Below are 20,731 nucleotides of genomic sequence, written 5' to 3' on the forward strand. Positions count from 1 at the left end.
AAACAGAAATGCCAGTTTGAAGGTTATTGTGGAGACAGCAAAATAGATATTGGGGGTAACAATGTTACTGTTGAAATGGTTGTTGACATGTTGAACAATCCTATGGGTGGAATGTTTCAGTTTGATATAAAGGTTAATGGGGTTGGTGAGGGGAATAAGTTAGTAGGGATTTATTTGTATTTTATTTTCATGGAAGCACAGAATTGGACAGGTACATTGATCGTACATTCCAGCACAGTAGGTGGCAGCATGTACTTAAACAATTGTTTGCGGACCGCCATGATATCATAGAAGAAGAAGAAGAAGAAGAAGAAGAAGAAGAAGAACAAGAACAAGAACAAGAAGAACAAGAAGAAGAACATGATTGTGTTACACCTGGAAACATAATGTTGTGCGCAGAAGGGCATGAGACAAAGGAATGTGTGGCATTGGGGAAATTAGTGGTATGTGTTAATTGTAAGGGTGCCCATTGGCCTGAGGATCAGAAATGTCCTGTGTGAGAGAGGCAGGTTGAGTTGGGTCAAGGGGAGGGATCCTGTGAGGAATGGTATGAATAGTAGATCTCTACCAGTACAGAGAGATAGGCCAACAAGTGATATATGTAAGATTGGATTTTTAGCATTCATAGCAATGGTTATCAACTGTACTGCAGGGATGGAACGTAAGTCGCAGAAAATTGAGATTGTGGTGGCAGCTGCAGAGAGGTATTTGAGTGTGTGAGACTTGACATCAGAATAGTTTTTCAGGTTGTTGGTCTGAGATAGGACTAAATAGATTTAAAGTGTTTTTATTTATTGAAGTAATTTTTATTTGTATGAGTGTAGTGTTAAATGGTAGGGTATTTGTTTATTTATTTTTCAAGCTAAATAAAAGGGCAGTCTAGTAGGTGGCGGTAATGCAATATTTTTGGGACGCCAACCACAGTTAAACCTTATCGACGACGAAGAAGAAGGAAGGAAACAGACCGTTTGTTGCAGGTTTCATCGTTTACCGCTGATGGAGCTAGCAGTGTTGTGGCGGGTAAGATAATGTTTCGTAAATTCATATTCACCAATTAATTTCAACATAGTATTAGCTATGTGTAAAATTAGTTTGTTGTCCTGTTGAGAATGATTGCCAGGCTATTAGCGAAGGTAGTTTATTAGCTACTTAGCTAGCTTAGCTTGCTTGCCGTCACAACACAACAACAAGCGTGATGATGATTGATGCCACTGACAGTGCCATAGCCAACACCACTCACTCAGTAACAGCTAACATCTTTCAACTAAAGCTAACGGTATGCAAACGTCTTCATACATACTACCTCTAACTAGCTATGTTACATAGCGAGGTCTGATAGTTAACGTAAGTGCTTCACAAAAGGAGCTGAGCAGATAAGTATTGACATGTTAGCTTTGAGTGTTAGCTAATATTAGTAGGAGTAGTGCCTATATGTGTACAAAACAGTGTGCATCTCATTCCTCTCCCTCGTCCAATCTGAGCTGACAACTGAACAGGTCAAATCTAATAATCTTATACTGACTAGCAAGGATATTCTATTCTGCCCTATGGCTTCCCCCACATATTGTCAGACCAGTGCCAATCAAAGGGTCCATATGACAAGGACAGGAAGACACTTTAGACTAGTAATACATGCCCAACCATAAAGCCTTGTCATGCTTGTTCTCAATTAATCTCACAGGTGGTACTACATGATGAATCTGGTCCGCAAACGCAACTCCAGCTCTCTCAAAGGTCGCCCTGACAAATCTATTAGGACAGAGAAACCACAGTCTATAAGACCACCAGCATCCCACAATGCATCATCACCACTCACAACAGAGGCCAGTGCAATTGTTACCACTTCCAAGGAGGAGAGAGGCCTGGAGGTCCATGGGACTTCGTCGCCATGGAGACGGTCTCCCAGGTTCAAGAGTCAAAGCCTGCTTGGCCAGGGTCCCAGCGTGGACCTTCTTGTTGCTGAGGGTAAGTAGGGGGCAAAGGAGAGTAGGTCTCGCATCACACTTAGCTTTCATGATACGTTTTATCTGTTTTGTGTGTCCTACCTAAGCATTTGATATATAGGTAAATAAGGGAGTCTCTTGTCTTTGCAGGATCTCCAGGTCAGGTAGCGAATGACGAGGAGGCTGTCCAGTGCAGCCCTGCACAGTGCCCCCCTCAGACAGAAGAGGATACAGACACTGACCTGGTCATCACTATGGGTGAGGAAAACCTATATATATTAACTGGCCACCCTTAGCAACTGATCCTGAAACGGTACTCGCATCTTGTATACAACATGAACAAGGTTAGGAACAGTACAAAATGACCCCTCAGCTAACTATTTTCCTTTGATAAAAAAATAAAAAAAAGACCTTTATTTAACTAGGCAAGTCAGTAAAGAATACATTCTTATTTACAATGACAGCCCAGGAACAGTGGGTTAACTGCCTTGTTCAGGGGCAGAACGGCAGCTCGGGGATTCGATCCACCAACCTTTCGGTTACTGGCCCAATGCTCTAACCACTAGGCTACCTGCAGCTCCAGGTAGGGGGCGTGAGTAAAGCATACTGTTGGAGTTCAAGACTGATTGACTCTCTCTTTCTGTCAGATGAAAGGCATGGCGGGGTACACAAGGGCAGCAGGAAGAAGGGAGGGGTTAAGAGGAAGAAGAGAGCTGCGGACAGAGAGGTGGGAGAAAGACAGCAAGAAGTGGCCGGTCCCGATCTGGAGATTGACAGAGAGCTGGACCGTGAGCTGGAGAACAAGTCCAGACAACATAACCTGACCACCGCCAATGTCCGCAACATCATTCACGTGAGTGCAGAGGGGAGCCAATAGCTGCAACCTAGCCAATGTTTCTTACACAGTTAATGTGGACTGTGGACGCGTGTCAATTTCCTACAATAGCAATTTGCCTACAACCTCTCATATAGTGCACATAGACTGACAGACAAATACAGACAGGCTGACTGTAAGCCTGGTTTGAAACCTTTTTTACCTTTTGAACCACAGGAAGTGATCACCAATGAGCATGTGGTGGCCATGATGAAAGCTGCCATCAATGAGACGGAGGCCGTGCCTGTCTTTGTGAGTGTCAACCATTGCATATCCATGTCCTAATGAAGACTTTTCCAGTTGAGAATTGACACGTTCAAGTCTCTGTGTGCACTTTCATTCAACATCTTTCTCATCTCTCTTAGGAGCCCAAGATGACACGTTCCAAATTCAAGGAGGTGATAGAAAAAGGAGTGGTGAGTTCACTGCCTTTTAGTGTGTGTGTTTTTTAACGTACATTTAGATTTCTGTTTTGCTATTGAGTCTCTTGTAATTCAGTCTTTGTTATTTCAGGTCATTCCCACTTGGAACATGTCCCCCATCAAAAAGGTCAATAAAGAGAAGGTACCACCATTGTACTGCTATGAAAGTAGTATTAAACACTCATTACCTGACTGGAAAGTGTGGCTCCCAACTAGAAAGGGCTGAAGTGCTTGTCTGTTTCTTTTTTTTTTTCTCCGTTTTCAGGCACCACAGTTTGTGGACATTCAATTAGCGGAGGAAGACTCCTCTGATGAAGAGTACTGCCCCGACGAAGAGGAGGAGGACGAGACAGCGGAAGATGTATAAGATTCATAGGATTGGGCTCTGTGTTAGCTAGTGGACTGAACATGTTTTATTTTGTTGTTGCATACATTGGGAGGCGTTCATCATGCGTACAGAATTGTGTGGTTAAAAAAGCAAAACAAAGTAGTTCAGCTTTGTCAACTTTAGAATGGCAACAGTAAATGATTGTAAGTGGTCATAGATACATTATGATTGGATGTGCCAATACTTTAAATAAATAGAAAATCCTTCGTGTGTCTCTGTATCTCTAATATATTGAAATGACTGTGATGGACTTTGTGTGTGTAGACATTTCAGGAAAGTGACATGGAGAGCACGGCCTCGTCTCCAAGGGGAATCAGAGGAGGCTTCCACAGGAAAATACACACAGAGTGGGACAACGACAGGAGCTGCAGCCCCATGCAGGTGACACACTTCAATACAATTTTAAATATTTGTATTTTTGCCTCAAGCAATAAAATATGTATAAGCATTTTGTTTTTTTATGTAAAAATTAATAATATACAGAATATTGCCTTTTGTAAGTAGCATAATATGTTATTATTATATTCTTGTGAGATGCATTTCAATGTTGATATCTCATAACTCATTTCCTCCCAGGTCAATCATAGCAGGTCCAGACACCTAAAGGTGGAGGTTGTCCCCATGGGCCCTCCTCCTCCCCCCCAGCCCTCCTCCTCTGGCCCACAGGGATTCTATACCACCAGGGCCCCTCCAGAATTCAGCTTCCTGGAGAAGCTTCATGCCGTGGAGGAGGAGCTGGCCATCGGCACAGTCTGCCTGGAGCCCTACCAGGTACCAGGGCCATATCTCAGATTGTTCTGGCAATTCTCACATAGAAACTTAATTGGGAGGAATGATGTTTGACATGTTTTGTTTTTTTACATTTGTATCACAAACTTTTTTGTTGTTGAAAATCATGATTAAAGTGGCTATTTTAGGCTACTTTTAGGCCTATACTGTACATACTTTCTGTAAGACCTTATAATCTGTGAACCGTACATGATACAGATGACATCGGTGTCATTAAACTCATTATTTGCTCTGCAATATGAAGTCTAGATTCTGAAATATACATTTATTCAACATTTGAATATTAATATCTCTAAAGTACCCATTTTGATTCTGTAACTTTAAAACATATTCATTGGAACAATATACTGTAAGTACATAAAATTTCCAGAGTGGGCTTGTGCTAGCATAATTTTGAAGTTATGATTTAATTTTATGAGCACCCCCAACACAGTGAATGGGAAAATAGATTCAAAGGGAACTCCCTCTACTGGTGATTTGCTGAATATGCAGTGGGCTGTAATTCGTTAATGATCTGTCAATTTCTGGCCAGTCCTCTTCTGGCTGTGCCGGGTGGAGATTATAACGGAACATGGCCAAGATGTTCAAATGTTCATAAATGACCAGCATGGTCAAATAATAATAATCACAGGCAGAACAGTTAACTGGAGCAACAGCACGGCCAGGTGGACTGGGGACAGCAAGGAGTCATGTCAGGTAGTCTTGAGGCATGGTCCTAGGGCTCAGGTCCTCCGAGAGAGAAAGAAAGAGAGAATTAGAGAGAGCATACTTAAATTCACACAGGACACCGGATAGGACAGGAGGAAGTACTCCAGATATAACAAACTGACCCTAGCCCCCCGACACATAAACTACTGCAGCATAAATACTGGAGGCTGAGACAGGAGGGGTCAGGAGACACTGTGGCCCCATCCGAGGACACTCCCGGACAGGGCCAAACAGGAAGGATATAACCCCACCCACTTTGCCAAAGCACAGCCCCCACACCACTAGAGGGATATCTTCAACCACCAACTTACCATCCTGAGACAAGGCCGAGTATAGCCCACAAAGATCTCCGCCACGGCACAACCCAAGGGGGATGAACATCTAACATCTTTCCTCCCAATGACGTTTCTATTTGAGAATTGCCAGAACAATCTGAAATATTTTCGGCCTATCCTGGCGTGGAATCGCCCACCACCCAATCCAGATAATGGCTCCTGCTAGACGCAACCCATCAATGCAGTGCTCATAGATTTAGAATGGAATGTGATAGAGATTTCTGCTTTCCGGGTCCTGTTCAGTAGGCTTGAAACAGGGAAAACATTTTGAAACGTGAAACCGAAGGTGCTACCTGAACTACCTGTCCAAAGACATGCTTGGAGATTTACCGGACTTTGCACTGCTAACCTCAAGCTTTCGCTCTCTGTTCCCCCTCTTCCTTCATCCCCGTTGTCTCCCTACCACTCTCACAGCCACCCCTGGCGGACGGTCTGATGGCGTGTCGTACCCGCTCCAAGAGGCCCCTCCGGGACGTCCCCATGGGCCAGTTGGAGGCAGAGCTCTGTGCCCCTGACATCACGCCCGACATGTACGGGTGTGACTCCGCCCCCGAGGACCCCGAGTGGACCCACTGGCTGCAGGGCATCATGACCTCTGACATGTACAACGATGGTGAGGGGGTGGCGTTAGAGTAATAATCACCTATCCCTGGTCTTTAGTTTGTGTTAGATATATAGTGGGGCAAAAACGTATTTAGTCAGCCAACAATTGTGCAAGTTCTCCCACTTAAAAAGATGAGAGGCCTGTAATTTTCATGATAGGTACACTTCAACTATGACAGACAAAATGAGAAAAAAAATCCAGAAAATCACATTGTAGGATTTTTAATTAATTTATTTGCAAATGTTGGTGGAAAATAAGTATTTGGTCAAGAACAAAAGTTTATCTCAATACTTTGTTATATACCCTTTGTTGGCAATGACAGAGGTCAAATGTTTTCTGTAAGTCTTCAAGGTTTTCACACACTGTTGCTGGTATTTTGGCCCAGTCCTCCATTCAGATCTCCTCTAGAGCAGTGATGTTTTGGGGCTGTTGCTGGGCAACACGGACTTTCAACTCCCTCCAAAGATTTTCTATGGGGTTGAGATCTGGAGACTGGCTAGGCCACTCCAGGACCTTGAAATGCTTCTTACGAAGCCACTCCTTCGTTGCCCGGGCGGTGTGTTTGGTATCATTGTCATGCTGAAAGACCCAGCCACGTTTCATCTTCAATGCCCTTGCTGATGGAAGGTTTTCACTCAAAATCTCACGAGACATGGCCCCATTCATTCTTTCCTTTACACGGATCAGTCGTCCTGGTCCTTTTGCAGAAAAACAGCCCCAAAGCATGATGTTTCCACCCCCATGCTTCACAGTAGGTATGGTATTCTTTGGATGCAACTCAGCATTCTTTGTCCTCCAAACACGACGAGTTGAGTTTTTACCAAAAAGTTATATTTTGGTTTCATCTGACCATATGACATTCTCCCAATCTTCTTCTGGATCATCCAAATGCTCTCTAGCAAACTTCAGACGGGCCTGGACATGTACTGGCTTAAGCAGGGGGACACGTCTGGCACTGCAGGATTTGAGTCCCTGGCGGCGTAGTGTGTTACTGATGGTAAGCTTTGTTACTTTGGTCCCAGCTCTCTGCAGGTCATTCACTAGGTCCCCCTGTGTGGTTCTGGGATTTTTGCTCACCGTTCTTGTGATCATTTTGACCCCACGGGGTGAGATCTTGCGTGGAGCCCCAGATCGAGGGAGATTATCAGTGGTCTTGTATGTCTTCCATTTCCTAATAATTGCTCCCACAGTTGATTTCTTCAAACCAAGCTGCTTACCTATTGCAGATTCAGTCTTCCCAGCCTGGTGCAGGTCTACATTTTGTTTCTGGTGTCCTTTGACAGCTCTTTGGTCTTGGCCATAGTGGAGTTTGGAGTGTGACTGTTTGAGGTTGTGGACAGGTGTCTGTTATACTGATAACAAGTTCAAACAGGTGCCATTAATACAGGTTACGAGTGGAGGACAGAGGAGCCTCTTAAAGAAGTTGTTACAGGTCTGTGAGAGCCAGAAATCTTGCTTGTTTGTAGGTGACCAAATACTTATTTTCCACCATAATTTGCAAATAAAGTTTTTCTCATTTTGTCTGTCATAGTTGAAGTGTGCCTATGATGAAAATTACAGGCCTCTCTCATCTTTTTAAGTGGGAGAACTTGCACAATTGGTGGCTGACTAAATACTTTTTATGCCCCACTGTAGGGCTGAGGGAAAAGTGACGCCAACCAGACCCCTGAGGGCTGGAGTTGTCCATCCCTGATCTAGACTGAGTGTACAAAACGTTAAGGACACCTTCCTAATATTGAGCTGCTTCTTCTCACTTACTCTCACTCTTGCACTCTGATCCTCTTTCTCGATGTTCTCTCCTTCTTTTTTACTTGTTTTTTTAGAGGAAGGCGATGATGATGATGATCCTGAGTATAACTTCCTGGCGGAGATCGACGAACCCGACGTGGAGGATTACCGTAATGACCGAGCCGTCCGCATCACCAGTGAGTTACCATGGTGATGAGATGGAGTCAATTTATCTAGGCTGTGACTGTCAGGCATTGACCCTCATCTCCCTTTTTTTTTCTTTCTCTCCCACAGAAAAGGAAGTGAACCAGTTGATGGAGGAGTTGTTTGAGACAGTAAGAGAGGATCTGTGTGTTGTTTGTCTGTTTCTTTTGTCTCCCCTCTCTTTCCCTCCAAACACCCCTTCTATGTGTCCTTTCTTTACCCCTCTGTGTTTGGTATGTTGTGTGGTTGTCTATGTATCGTTTATCTCTGTGTGTGTGTGCTCCAGTTCCAGGATGAGCTGACTGCTCAGGAGCAAGATGGGGAGGGACACGAGGAAGAGGAGGAGAGGGAGGAAGAGGCACCTGCCCTGGGGACACCCACATTCAACACCCCGCCAGATATCCCGTAGGTGTATCCACTTCCTATACACACTGTTCTGATGTTGTTTGTTACACGGGCATCTTCCCAAGTAAATAATTCCATTTATCAAAAACGTTTAATTGTAACATGCTTTGTAAATGACAGTTGTGTAGACTAACAGTGAAATGCTTACTTACGGGTCCTTTTTCAACAATGCAGAGATAAAGGTACAAAAATAGAAATGGTGACACGAGGAATAAATAGTGAATAACATTCTATCAGTTCAGTTGTGAAACTGAATTCTGTATATTGATTTCAACCTCTAATCACAACCTTTATACCGTCTACTCACCCACACAGTGACAACTTTCAACCTCCTCTGATTTGACTTATGTATAGCTGACCCAGTTTGACCTTTGATCCCTAGGTTGGAGGACCCCATGGCGGAGGTGACGGCAGGGCGCTACCGTACGGTGAAGGAGCAGCTGGACGCCATCCGGCGTCGCCGGGCCCTGCTGGAGAGCCAGGGCCTGTTGGTCCCCAGGGCCCTCATCACCAAGCCCCGAGAGCCCCCGCCTCCATTCACCCCCACCCTGTCCCACCACCAGAGACTCCAGCTGCAGCAGCAAGTCCAGCAGGTCTGGGGTCCTTGGCTTTGTGTTAGGGTTAATTCCACAAATTAAATTCCCTCTCCCTGTAAATTCATTCAATTCAAATTCCAGATCAGTCTTTGAATTCAGAGAATTCAATTCCAATGCTGTCTAAATTCTAAGAATTCTATTCCCAATTCAATATTATCCCCAACAATTCAACAAATTCAAATTAAATTCCCTCAGGCTTTCAGGCTGATCATGTGACTGTTCAGACAGCCTAGCTGGAAATATAGGAATGCACGTTTAACTAATTAAAAACAAATACTGCAGTACATTTCATATACTAAGTGCATTAATTCCATTATCTGGGAAATGTACAATTATTCAATTCCAAAGGTTAAACTATTTTACAAATTCAATTCTAACCCAAAATTGAATTCAATGCCAATTCTCCACTCCATGAGTGAATTCAAGAATTCAATTGGAATTTTAAATGAAATTGGAATTAATCCGGACCCTGCTTTATGCTCAATATTTTGTGATTGAGCTTTTATCTTGATGAGCCAAACCTGGTCAAAACAAACATCTAAATCAAAACCTAGGTAGTGAGATCCTGGTCAAGGATCCACAATGAAGACTACCTTTGTTTGTCTTTCGGTCGGTAATTACTGTATTTTTCTCCGTCTGCAGCACGTCCAGCTCCTGACCCAGGTCCATATGTTAACCAGCCCAGTGGCTGCACTGCAGAGTGAAGCAGCCACCACCAAGCAGTTCCTGGTGAGAGAGAAACATACTGACAAACCCACTTTCACTAGTGCCTTTAGCTGCACCAACTTCTAAATATACTTTCGTTCTCTCTCTCTCTGATACTCCCACCATATCTCTGTCTCTCTCGCTAACTCTCCATCACTCTCTATCACTCTCATCACTCACAGATGGAGTTACAGATGTTTGCCCAGCGTGGGGAGTTGGCCCAGCGTGGGGAGTTGGCCCAGCGTGGGGAGTTGGCCCAGCGTGGGGAGTTGGCCCAGCGTGGGGAGTTGACCCAGCGTGGGGAGTTGGCCCAGCGTGGGGAGTTGACCCAGCGTGGGGAGTTGACCCAGCGTGGGGAGTTGACCCAGCGTGGGGAGTTGACCCAGCGTGGGGAGTTGACCCAGGGCCCAGTGGAGACATGCTTTACCAGTGTGTTCAGAGCCTGTAACCTACAGGGGGCACTGTCACTACTGGAGGAGATCAGACTGTCCCCAATCCCTTACCAGGAAGCCCCTAACGAGCCACGAACATGCAGGAGAGGTAAGCATGTGCATGCATGAGAGCCATGATGATAGTCAAATCGATGGGGTAAAGATGATTTCTAATTTACTAAATTGAATTACAATGTACCCTTCTCAGTTGAAAATGTTTTATCTCATTCAGGATGTAGGCCTAATTCATGTTTAATTAATCTCTCTCACTCTAACTGGTTTGTTGTGTGTTACCACTTTGCCAGTCCGGAAGCACCCGTCGATGCCACCCCAGCTGGCATGGCTGTTTGCCACACGGCCGGTGTTCCTGTACCCTGAGCTACTGCCCCATGTCAGCCTGGACCCAGCCCTGCACTCCGCTCGCTCAGTCAGCATGTTCACCGCAGGAGAGGACTGGTAAGAAGGACCTTTTTAGAATCCCAATATTATGCCCAAATGTTATAACCTCCTTTTAATGCCCATATTGTATCTGATTCCTCATGGAATACCCATATTATACTGGACAAAAATATGAACACAACATGCAAACAATTCAAATATTTTACTGAGTTACACTTAATATAAGTAAATCAATCAATTGAAATAAATGCATTAGGCCCTAATCTATGGATTTCACATGACTTGGAATACAGATATGCATCTGTTGGTCAAAGATGCCATTAAAAAAAGGTAGCGGTGTGGATCAGAAAACCAGTCAGTATCTGGTGTTGCCTCATGCAGCGTGACACATCTCTTTCACATAGAGTTGATCAGGTTCTTGATTGTGGCCTGTGGAATGTTGTACCACTCCTCTTCAATGGCTATGCGAAGTTGCTGGATATTGGTCGGGAACTGGAACATGTTGTCGATCCAGAGCATCACAAACATGCTCAATGTGTGACATTTCTGGTGAGTATGCAGTCCATGGAAGAACTGGGACATTTTCAGCTTCCAGGAATAGTTTACAGATCCTTGCGACATGGGGCTGTGCATTATCATCCTGAAACATGAGGTCATGGCAGTGGATGAATGGCACGACAATGGGCATTCAAATTTACATTAATAAAATGCAGTTTGTTGTTAGTAGCTTATGCCTGCCCATACCATAACCCCATCTCCACCATAGGGCACTCTGTTCATAAGGTTAACATCAGCAAACCGCTCGCACACACAACGCCATGCACGTGGTCTGCGGTTGTGAAGCCGTTTGAACGTACTTCCAAATTCTCTAAAATGACGTTGGAGGCAGCTTATGGTAGAGAAATTAACATTACATTCTCTGGCAACGGCTCTGGTAGACATTTCTGCAGTCAGCAAGCCAATTGCACACTTCCTCAACTTCTTACATCTTTGACATTGTGTTGTGACAAAAATGCACATTTTAGTGGCCATTTTATTGTCCCCAGCACAAGGTGCACCTGTGTAATGAACATGCTGTTTAATCAGCTTCTTGATATGCCACACCTGTCAGCTGGATAAATTATCTTGGCAAAGGAGAAATGTTCAATAAAAGGGATGTAAACAAATTTGTGCGCACCATTTTTGAGAAATTAGCATTTTCTGGGATATTTTATTTCAGCTCATGAAACATGGGACCAACACTTAAATGTTGCGGTTATATTTTTATTCAGTGTACTGTGTATGCTCTTTTAAATGCACACCTTGTCCTAAACACATTTTGTTTCCGTAGTACGTTAACTTGAAATCTAAAATTAATTTGATTTCTGCATGCTTTTTATATGTGTTAATAACTCGCTGACAAATTAACTAAGTCCGTAGGCTGAGTCCTTTACTCTCTGCCATCTTGTTTTCCCAGCCTGATCGTCCTGGGCCTGAGAAACCTGGGGGAGACCCTCCAGCCCAAGGAACTGCTGTGTCACTACCTGCTCCGCGCCAAGAGGGTCTCTCAGCTCCGTGACCACATTATGGAGAAGTGTAAACACACCCATCCCAACAACGTCATCAAGGTAGGACCCGGATATACAAATTATATACACTATTACTGAAGTAAATGTATTAGGGCGACTGTTTATAGTTTGGGTTAGTTGTAAATTACTAGTTTCTAGTTAGTTGTTTCCTTAACTGGGACCTGTTCTTTTATCCAGGAGAGGGAGTGATCCACATATTTGTCCACATATCCACTAACATGAACTAATACTCAACTAACATTAGCGCTGACCATAAACGATATGAATGAATGGACCTCATCCCCATGTCTTTTTTAAACAATTATTATAATAATTTTTAACTTAAAGACCTACAAACTCTTTTACAAACTTTTTTACTAAAAGGCCTACCAGCTCCAGAAAGTGGTCCTTCCCATGCCGGTGGCCTGTGACCGAGTGAAGCCGGGTGACCTGCGCCCTTCAGTGGAGAGAGAGGAGAGAGCCATGCCCGGATGGCTGAGGGTACCAACTACATATAGAATACTTCAACACCTATGATAGTTAGTACCTACAGTGGCAAGAAAAAGTATGTGAACCCTTTGGAATTACCTGGATTTCTGCATAAATTGGTCATAATGTGTTCTCATCACCTAAGTCACAACAATAGACAAACACAGTCTGCTTAAACTAATAACACACAAACTATACGTTTTCATGTCTTTATTGAACACCGTGTAAACATTCACAGTGCAGGGTGGGAAAAGTATGTGAACCCTTGGATTTAATAACTGGTTGACCCTCCTTTGGCAGCAATAATGTCAACCAAACGTTTTCTGTAGTTGCGGATCAGATCTGCACAACGGTCAGGAGGAATTTTGTATTATTCCTCTTTACAAACCTGTTTCAGTTCAGCAACATTCTTGGGATGTCTGGTGTGAACTGCTCTCTCGAGGTCATGCCACAGCATCTCAATCGGGTTGAGGTCAGGACTCTGACTGGGCCACTCCAGAAGGTGTATTTTCTTCTGTTGAAGCCATTCCGTTGTTGATTTACTTATGTGTTTTGGATCCTTGTCCTGTTACATCACCCAACTTCTGTTGAGTTTCAATTCGCAGACCGATAGCCTAACATTCCATTGCAAAATGTCTTGATAAACTTGGGAAAATAATTTCCCGTCAATGATACCAAGCTGTCCAGGCTCTGAGGCAGCAAATTAGTCCCAAACCATGATGCTCCCTCCACCATACTTTATAGTTTGGATGAGGTTTTGATGTTGGTGTGCTGTGCCTTTTTTTTCTCCACACATAGTATTGTGTGTTCCTTCTAAACAACTCAACTGTAGTTTCATCTGTCCAAATAATATTTTGCCAGTAGCGCTGGGGAACATTCAGGTGTCCTTTTGCGAACTTTAGATGTGAAGCAGTGTTTTTTTTTTTTTGGACAGCAATGGCTTATTCTGTGGTGTCCTCCCATGAACACCATTCTTGTTCAGTGTTTTATGTATCGTAGACTCGTCAACAGAGATGTTTGCATGTTTTAGAGATTACTGTAAGTCATTAGCTGACACTAGGATTCTTCTTAACCTCATTGAGCATTCTGCGCTGTGCTCTTGCAGGACGGCCACTCCTAGGGAGAGTAGCAACAGTGCTGATGGACTGATGAACATCAAGGCTTTTAGAGATACTTTTGTAACCCTTTCCAGCTTTATCAAAGTCAACAATTCTTAATCTTAGGTCATCTGATATCTCCTTTGTTCAAGGCATGGTTCACATCAGGCAATGCTTTTTGTGAATAGCAAACTCAAATTTTGTGAGGTGTGTTTTTTCTTTTTTTAATGGGGCAGGACAGTTCTAATCAACATCTCCAATCTCGTCTCTTTGGTTAGCGGACTCCTGACTCCAATTAGCTTTTGAAGAAGTAATTAGCCTAGGGTTTCACATACTTTTCCCGACCTACACTTAATGTTTAAATTATGTATTCAATATAGGCAAGAAAAATACAATAATTTGTGTGTTATTAGTTTAACCTCTGAAGCAGACTCTGTTTGTCTATTGTTGTGACTTAGATGAAGATCAGATCAAATGTTATGACCAATTTATGCAGAAATCCAGGTAATTCCAAAGGGTTCACTTTTTCTTGCCACTGTATATTGTTGGCCACCTAGACTTCCATTTGTCCTAGGAGAGATTCCACCATATTGCCTATGCTTATTATTGTCAGATATTCTAAAAATAAAGGTTGTTTTGGACTGGAAGTTTCTTTATTTCAGTGAAGATGAAAGTACATTTATTTTGGATAAAGGATAACATTTCAGGAACCAGCTAAATAGTTAATATTGATTTAAATAAATGTTCTGTTCCTACAGAGAAGTTTGCCTTATATCTACGAGGCAATCAGGGAACTCAACAGCTCGCCGGATACAGAAGCCATGTCGGCCTGTCAATCAAAGAAAGCCCCACTCGTCAGTCTTCTCTTCAGTTCCTCCAGAACTTTGGACTACAGCTTCCCTCCCGGGACTCGCTACCCGCCCCAACTCCCCGACAGCCTTTCATTCCAGCGCTGCGGCTTCAGGCGCTGGCACCGTCCACCACCCTGTGACCTCTCACTGTCCCTGGCTGTATCGCACAACGCCACCCAGAGTCTGGGAAGTGGAACTACATCCTCTGAAAATAATTCCCAGACAGGTGCTGTGATTCAGCAGTGCATGGCCCACCACAAACTGCGGCCCATCCAGCCTGCAACATCCAAACCTCCTTCTCTTCATCATCCCACCAAGCCTCATCTGAAACGTCCCCTCAAGCCTCAACCCAAACCTTCCCAGAAGCCCCTGCACGTCATCCTCAATTTGCCTGCCCCAGTGCCCGCAGCTGTCCTTTGCCCTGCCCCATCCGCCAGGGTGTTGGCCTCCCGGTTGTCACATTTCGCTCCATTGGCCAAAGACCTGGTTGCTCGGAAGTTCAGCACATTCGCCAACCTCCGCAGGCTGCCCAGGCTGCTGCCAGCCCCTCCACCTAACAACAAGATCCCTCCCCAAACAAACCTGAATACCGTGGCCCCCAACAGTGGCGCAAACCTCCTTTTGTTGCCCCACATGAGTAGTAGAACAGCATCCACTGTTACCGAAACCCAAACCTCGGTCTCTACTACGACTCCTATCGAACAATTCAAGAAAAAATCCTCCAGGATGAGCCGGCGGCGGGTGACAAAGAAACCTAAAAGCAGCCTGAAGAGTCAGGGTAAGCCCCAGCCTTCAGCCTCCACGGAACCACCTGCCCTGGACCAGGCTCTGACCCCATACGACTATGTCACAGTTGTAATGGAGGAAGAGGGGGTGGATGAGAGGGACGAGGATGGAGGTGATTATGATATGCCCCTCCTGGCCCTGTCGGAGTCCTCTGCCAGCCCCCCGGGGAGCGTTGACTCCGCTGACCCCTCTGAGGAGTCAGAGGGGCAAGCGATAACGCTGAACCTATCGCCCGGGCCGTCGGACATGGGGGACGGAGAGTGGGAGGGTGAAGAGGGAAGGGGAGACGGAGATCAGGAGGAAGAGGAAGTGATGTCACCAGCTTCTGAGGAGTCCACATTGTCTGTGCCAGAGCTGCAGGTGAGTGAGGTCATGCGAGACATTGATATTACATGAACATATGAATACGTTTTATTTGCCAAGTTATTTACACGTCACACGTCTCATAGGTTGGGTTTGTGTGTTATCTTTCTTTGTAGGAGACGATGGAGAAACTGTCATGGCTGGCGTCAGGGGGGAGGTCAGAGGACTTGGAAGAGGGTGAACAATCAGGCACATCCTCAGGTTAGCTTCCCACCAATCTTTAAACGCCACAACATGGATGGACACAGTTCTTTTTTTCCCCCCCTTGTTTTTTTTTCAGCGGCAGTGACAGAGTTAGGAAGGGTGGGGTCTTCCTATGCGGGGTGGCCGATTTTGGGGTCTTCCAGGGGCATACATCTATATATCTACATTGTAAATAAAACTTTATTACATTTCTTGCAGTGGCGGCCACGATTTGGCGGCGGTGCTCCGCTGCTAAATGCGTAAGGGGGAAACGCTGCACATAAGTTCATGAAATATGTCAATGCTATTAAATCCTTTCAGATTTCTACAAAGTCCTAGGGGTCTATTTGGAATTGGGGAGTCCTCCTCTTCTCCCATCTAACCACACCTGCTGGATTTGATTTGTACTTCCCAGAATGCCATAGTAGTAGCCCCAACCCTCCTAGCTCGAGGCACGAGCAGCATCACACTGGAGTAGTCGGCAGCAAGGGGTTATCCAAAAGACTACCGATCATCTACGACCATGACAACTTACTCGACAGCGACCCCCTGAGGGAGAAGAAGGAAATAGGCTTCGCTCAGCATTATCTCAACAGGGTAAATGATGATGATGATGATTCATTTTATTTATAAAGCGCATTTCTCGCACCCAAGGTGCTTAAAAGGCTGCAAAGGCTTTGGGCTACATTTTCTGTCTGATGAACAGCCCTCTAATTGGGTGAAGTTGGCCCAAAAAATGAGTTGAATTGTACTGGGTGGCATTCATTGCGAAACTACATCGGAATAAGGCAGCTTCCAATTGCATGCAGTGCATCACCATGCAATACATTGTGGCGCTATTCACAGTTATAGCCACCCTCTCGTCAACATAATTTATATTTCTGCCTAAATAGACATACCCAAACTTCATTATTTTCATGGGTTGGTCATAAACAATAACTGTTGTGTGGTTTTTAGAAAGGTCTGGAACTCCTTTCTGGTACATGTTGTTTTATAAATTGCTGAGCTGTAGTCACTTTGAGAACCCATACTCAAATATTATGAAAGAAATCAAGATTTACCCCCTATTCAACAAAAGTGAGGCAATAGGGCTTGAAGTGAATAACATGCTTTCTTAATATGATGGCAAATTAGAAACAACTTGCTATAAGATTTCTTTTTTTACAACAGTCAAATAAATATGACCATACTTAGTGACATGACAATATTGCCACAATTTCATATAACTGACGACGGATACATTTCTCCCAAACGTTCACTGAGTGGCGCAGAGACGCCGTTCAAATGTGTGCAGATTCATTACAACTTTGGCTTTTAAACAGTAATTTCGTCCTCCTGTGACCAAGAGAATGTGGTCTTGTTTCAATTCTTTGAAATGAGTTACTACATGTATGCGAGCTCTAAATCTGGCTGAGAATATCAGTTACTTAGAGGAAGAGCAAATCAGTTCTTTGTCTGGATAGGCCCGAAGATGCGACGTCACTCCCTATGCAAATGTGGGGTCTGAAACCTGACACTTCAAGTCCGCTCTGCTGAGAGTGGCAGCACGGGGGGGTTCTGGCACTATAAGGAACGGGACCCTACGACATTCACATAGTGCTTTGTATACCAAAATGTCAGTTGGAATGGGTCCAGAACCGCCCCACATCCTCTATATAGGGAATTTAACCACCTAAGAGGATTTAAGAAATCCTTAATCCTACTGCAAATATAACTCTCTGCATATCCTACTATATAACTCTCTTCTGCTCTATGACCAGGTGTGCCATGCCCTGCAGGAGGTGCCAGGGCGCGTGGAGGAGTTTCTGGAGGTACTCTATGAGTTTGAGCAGGACGGAGATGGGCACACCTCCGTGGAACTCTTCATGAGGCTTAAACCTGTTCTGAACGAGTGGCCGGAGCTTCTCCGAGACTTTGCTGCCTTCCTCCATCCCGAACAAGCCCAGGAGTGTGGACTGGTATGTGCTGGCTTGGCCTCCTATACACTTTGAAAATATACACTTTGAAACTCGTCCATTACCTGTGTTTGGCTGTGATTACATCAAAACGAACTCTTATTTGTGTGTGACAGACAGAGGTCAGGGTGTTAATATTCCTTCTCCTCCCCCTGCCGTAGCTGTCAGAGCAGCAGGCGTTTGAGCGTAGCCGGCACTTCCTGCGACAACTGGAGTTGAGCTTTGGGGAAAACTCCTCCCACTACCGCAAGATAGTGAGCGTCCTTCAAGGAGGCCCTACTCTCAGTCCTGCTGGAATCAAGGAGGTGTGCTAGGAAGTGCTACATTGATTTCACACTCACATGCGCACACTGTTCTAACTGTCGTGGAAAACAGCAGTATAACATCATTATTATCAAATCTAGCCAAGCAGAAAGGAGGGAAATATCGTAGTTATTTTTCAGATTCGAGAGATGGTAGATAAGAACATTAAATGTCTCTCTTTATCTTTCAGGTGAAGGCCCAGATAGCCAACCTTCTCCGAGGTCACACCCACCTGCAGGGTGAATTCTGGGTGTTTTTCAACGAGCTCCACTTACGGCCCTCGCTGCAATGTCAGACTGAGAACAGAGGCCGTGGTGATGTGACCAACACAATCTCCACTTCCCAGAAGTCATCAGCAGCAAATAAACCTAAGAGATGCCAAGGCACTAAAACCCCAAAAGCCACACAAGTGAAGGAGAAAGAGGGGGATCACTACACCCACCCGGAGTCCTCAGTCTGTGCCAAAAACATCTCACTTACACCCAGTGGAGAGAAAGTCATCCTCTGGACCAGGTTAGAGCCACTGTCCTTCTGTTGTATGCTCATTTAAAGGAGCAATCTGCAGTTGCTACATCAACTTTTTTGACTTGTAAATGAATATGTACCCATTTGATTCTTGAAGACTATAACTTAGAAATGCCACATGAGTTCAACGGTCATCCATCCTCAGAACCCAAAATAGAAACTTGTTTACGCCTATGTTTGTAAACAAAGTAAATGTAAACAAACACGGTATAGCTTCAAAACATCATTACAACTACTATGTTCTCATTGATTTTTAGTTCTTGCATCCATAGCTTTGTCAATGAATTTGAGTGGTTACATTTCTCCAGGCCCATCCTGTAGCTTTTTCCCAAAACAGTGGCATGGAAAACTCTTTGTTATTGTTTTGACTTCTGCTTACCGCTTTAAGGAGTGTGATGCAAAGTGTATTGTATCATTCTGGTATATTGACAAATAGATATTTCACAATTTAAATTTGTTCAATCTTGCTTTGTTTTCGTTGTTTGTAACAGGGAGGCGGACCGTGCCATCTTGACCGCCTGTCAGCAGAAGGGAGCAAATAAAATAACTTTTGAAGCCGTCTCCGCCCAACTTGGCAACAAGACAGCCAATGAGGTGAGAGAGAGAAGCGTAGCGTCTTTTTATAGAGCGGCTGCAACAGAGTAATAGTCTGATCTGTCATGGGTCCTTTTCCACTTAGTTATGGCACCACCCCCGTCTATGAAACATTACCTCGTCATGTTGGAGGAGCTAACTCTTTAAAAAACATTTTTTAAATGATTCCTTTACCGTAACTCTCCTAAATGTGTTCCCTCTAGGTTTGTGCCCGTTTCCAGGATCTCATGCACCTTTTCCGCTCCTCCACCGAGCGGGTGTACTCCGACGAGGAGGTCAGTGACACAGAGCCAACCAGCAGCAGAGAGCCAGACCCGGACTGAGCAGGACCCAACACCAGTGGAACAATACCGTAATAACACTTAGTCAGCAGGATTGACAAACTGCAGTCTAAGCCACAGAAAAGGAGGAGCGCTTGACCAATCTCTAAAAACTTGGTTGGCACTTGACTGTGCTTCCTCTGACTCAACACTACTGAAGGTGCAGAAATATGGGTAAGTCTCCCATTGATTTTGCAGATGCAGGGGCCATTAAGACACGGCCAGGACTCGTTTCTGTGCTAGTATGCATAGACAAAGTACAAGGGTTCCAAATGTGTTAATGTGTTCAGGCCATGAGGTTCCTAGTGTTATGAGGTGCTGAAATGTGAAATCCAACCCCTCTTGAATGTATGAAGGAGAAAAGCACATAAGATGTGCAAGAGGTCTTAGAGCTGTATCCGGCTACAAGTAATATTGGAAGAGCTCCTGAGGGCCTTCCAAATCACAATTAAGAGAAACACATTGCACAGTAAGAATCAGTGTAGACTATAGCACAATCATGTTGAAGTAAATTCTGCTGAAATGTAAAAAAAGGGATGAAAATGGACAATTGATTGCCAACTGTAGTGTTTTCATTATGACACAGATTGACTGATACTGGACAGTCAGATGCTTTGCTGGTTGCTAGTATGACTGTTTGAATAAAGTGTACATAATTGTTTTACATAATGGACAACCAGACTGTTTTTTTTTCATTCAGGGATCTTTTTATTGCTGTTCTATGACACCAACCATTAAGTAGGCCTTATTATGAATGGTTCAAGAGCAGTGTTTTGACTATTTAAAAAATAAATTAAAAGTTGTAGTTTCCAGAACAGACTGAAAAATAACATTCATATACTATACAGTAGTTTTATTATCTGTATTGTTGGGTTCTGAGAATGAAATGTACTTATTCATGTCACTGAGGGAGAGAGGGTAATGTATAACGTTTACATTGTCAGGATCTGTTATTGTTAGCCATCAGGGATCTTATGAGAGGAGAAGAGACACACAGTCTGGTACCAATCACCATGAGAGCCTTGAATTGGGGAGTGAGCACTTTGGGGTAGAGGTCAGATGAAGTGAGGAAGAACCGTTATCACTAAGGTTCTGTCTAGCAACAGCGATGCGTTGGCTACTCAGATGTGTAGGAGGAGACTCGACCTATGAGAAAGGGTTAAATATCAGTGCTTGTGTGAAATGTC

General features: G+C 44.2%; 1 protein-coding gene across 5 annotated transcripts; it reads left to right on the plus strand.

The window, feature by feature from the left end:
- The first annotated feature begins 293 nt into the window (after window positions 1-293).
- On the plus strand, window positions 294-20,213 carry LOC118398119 (GON-4-like protein). 5 transcript variants are annotated; one of them, XM_052470340.1, is made up of 29 exons: window positions 294-443; window positions 925-1,020; window positions 1,682-1,965; window positions 2,094-2,201; window positions 2,591-2,796; window positions 2,995-3,069; window positions 3,183-3,233; window positions 3,316-3,381; window positions 3,505-3,600; window positions 3,892-4,008; window positions 4,204-4,398; window positions 5,874-6,072; window positions 7,887-7,988; window positions 8,086-8,126; window positions 8,282-8,400; window positions 8,783-8,993; window positions 9,639-9,725; window positions 9,884-10,241; window positions 10,438-10,588; window positions 11,988-12,138; window positions 12,463-12,579; window positions 14,423-15,661; window positions 15,781-15,865; window positions 16,263-16,444; window positions 17,608-17,805; window positions 17,964-18,107; window positions 18,296-18,618; window positions 19,122-19,224; window positions 19,428-20,213. In XM_052470340.1, the coding sequence occupies exons 3-29, from the start codon at window positions 1,692-1,694 to the stop codon at window positions 19,545-19,547; spliced, it is 5,118 nt and encodes a 1,705-aa protein (XP_052326300.1). In that variant the 5' UTR covers window positions 294-443; window positions 925-1,020; window positions 1,682-1,691; the 3' UTR covers window positions 19,548-20,213. The 5 variants fall into 5 exon arrangements, with proteins under 5 accessions (XP_052326300.1, XP_052326299.1, XP_052326302.1 ...); XM_052470339.1 differs by having other exon boundaries at window positions 297-443; window positions 863-1,020; XM_052470342.1 differs by having other exon boundaries at window positions 323-1,020; window positions 3,316-3,366.
- The last annotated feature ends 518 nt before the right edge of the window (window positions 20,214-20,731 follow it).

Source organism: Oncorhynchus keta, chromosome 19 (genome assembly GCF_023373465.1).
Source record: "Oncorhynchus keta strain PuntledgeMale-10-30-2019 chromosome 19, Oket_V2, whole genome shotgun sequence".
Classification (NCBI taxonomy): domain Eukaryota; kingdom Metazoa; phylum Chordata; class Actinopteri; order Salmoniformes; family Salmonidae; genus Oncorhynchus; species Oncorhynchus keta.

Excerpts from the sequence above, each read along its gene's own strand:
- LOC118398119 (XM_052470340.1), top strand. The coding sequence starts at position 1,692 with ATGATGAATCTGGTCCGCAAACGCAACTCCAGCTCTCTCAAAGGTCGC. Across the intron at positions 10,589-11,987 it reads TTCACCGCAGGAGAGGACTG|CCTGATCGTCCTGGGCCTGA; the intron begins GTAAGAAGGACC and ends TTGTTTTCCCAG. Across the intron at positions 18,619-19,121 it reads AAAGTCATCCTCTGGACCAG|GGAGGCGGACCGTGCCATCT; the intron begins GTTAGAGCCACT and ends TGTTTGTAACAG.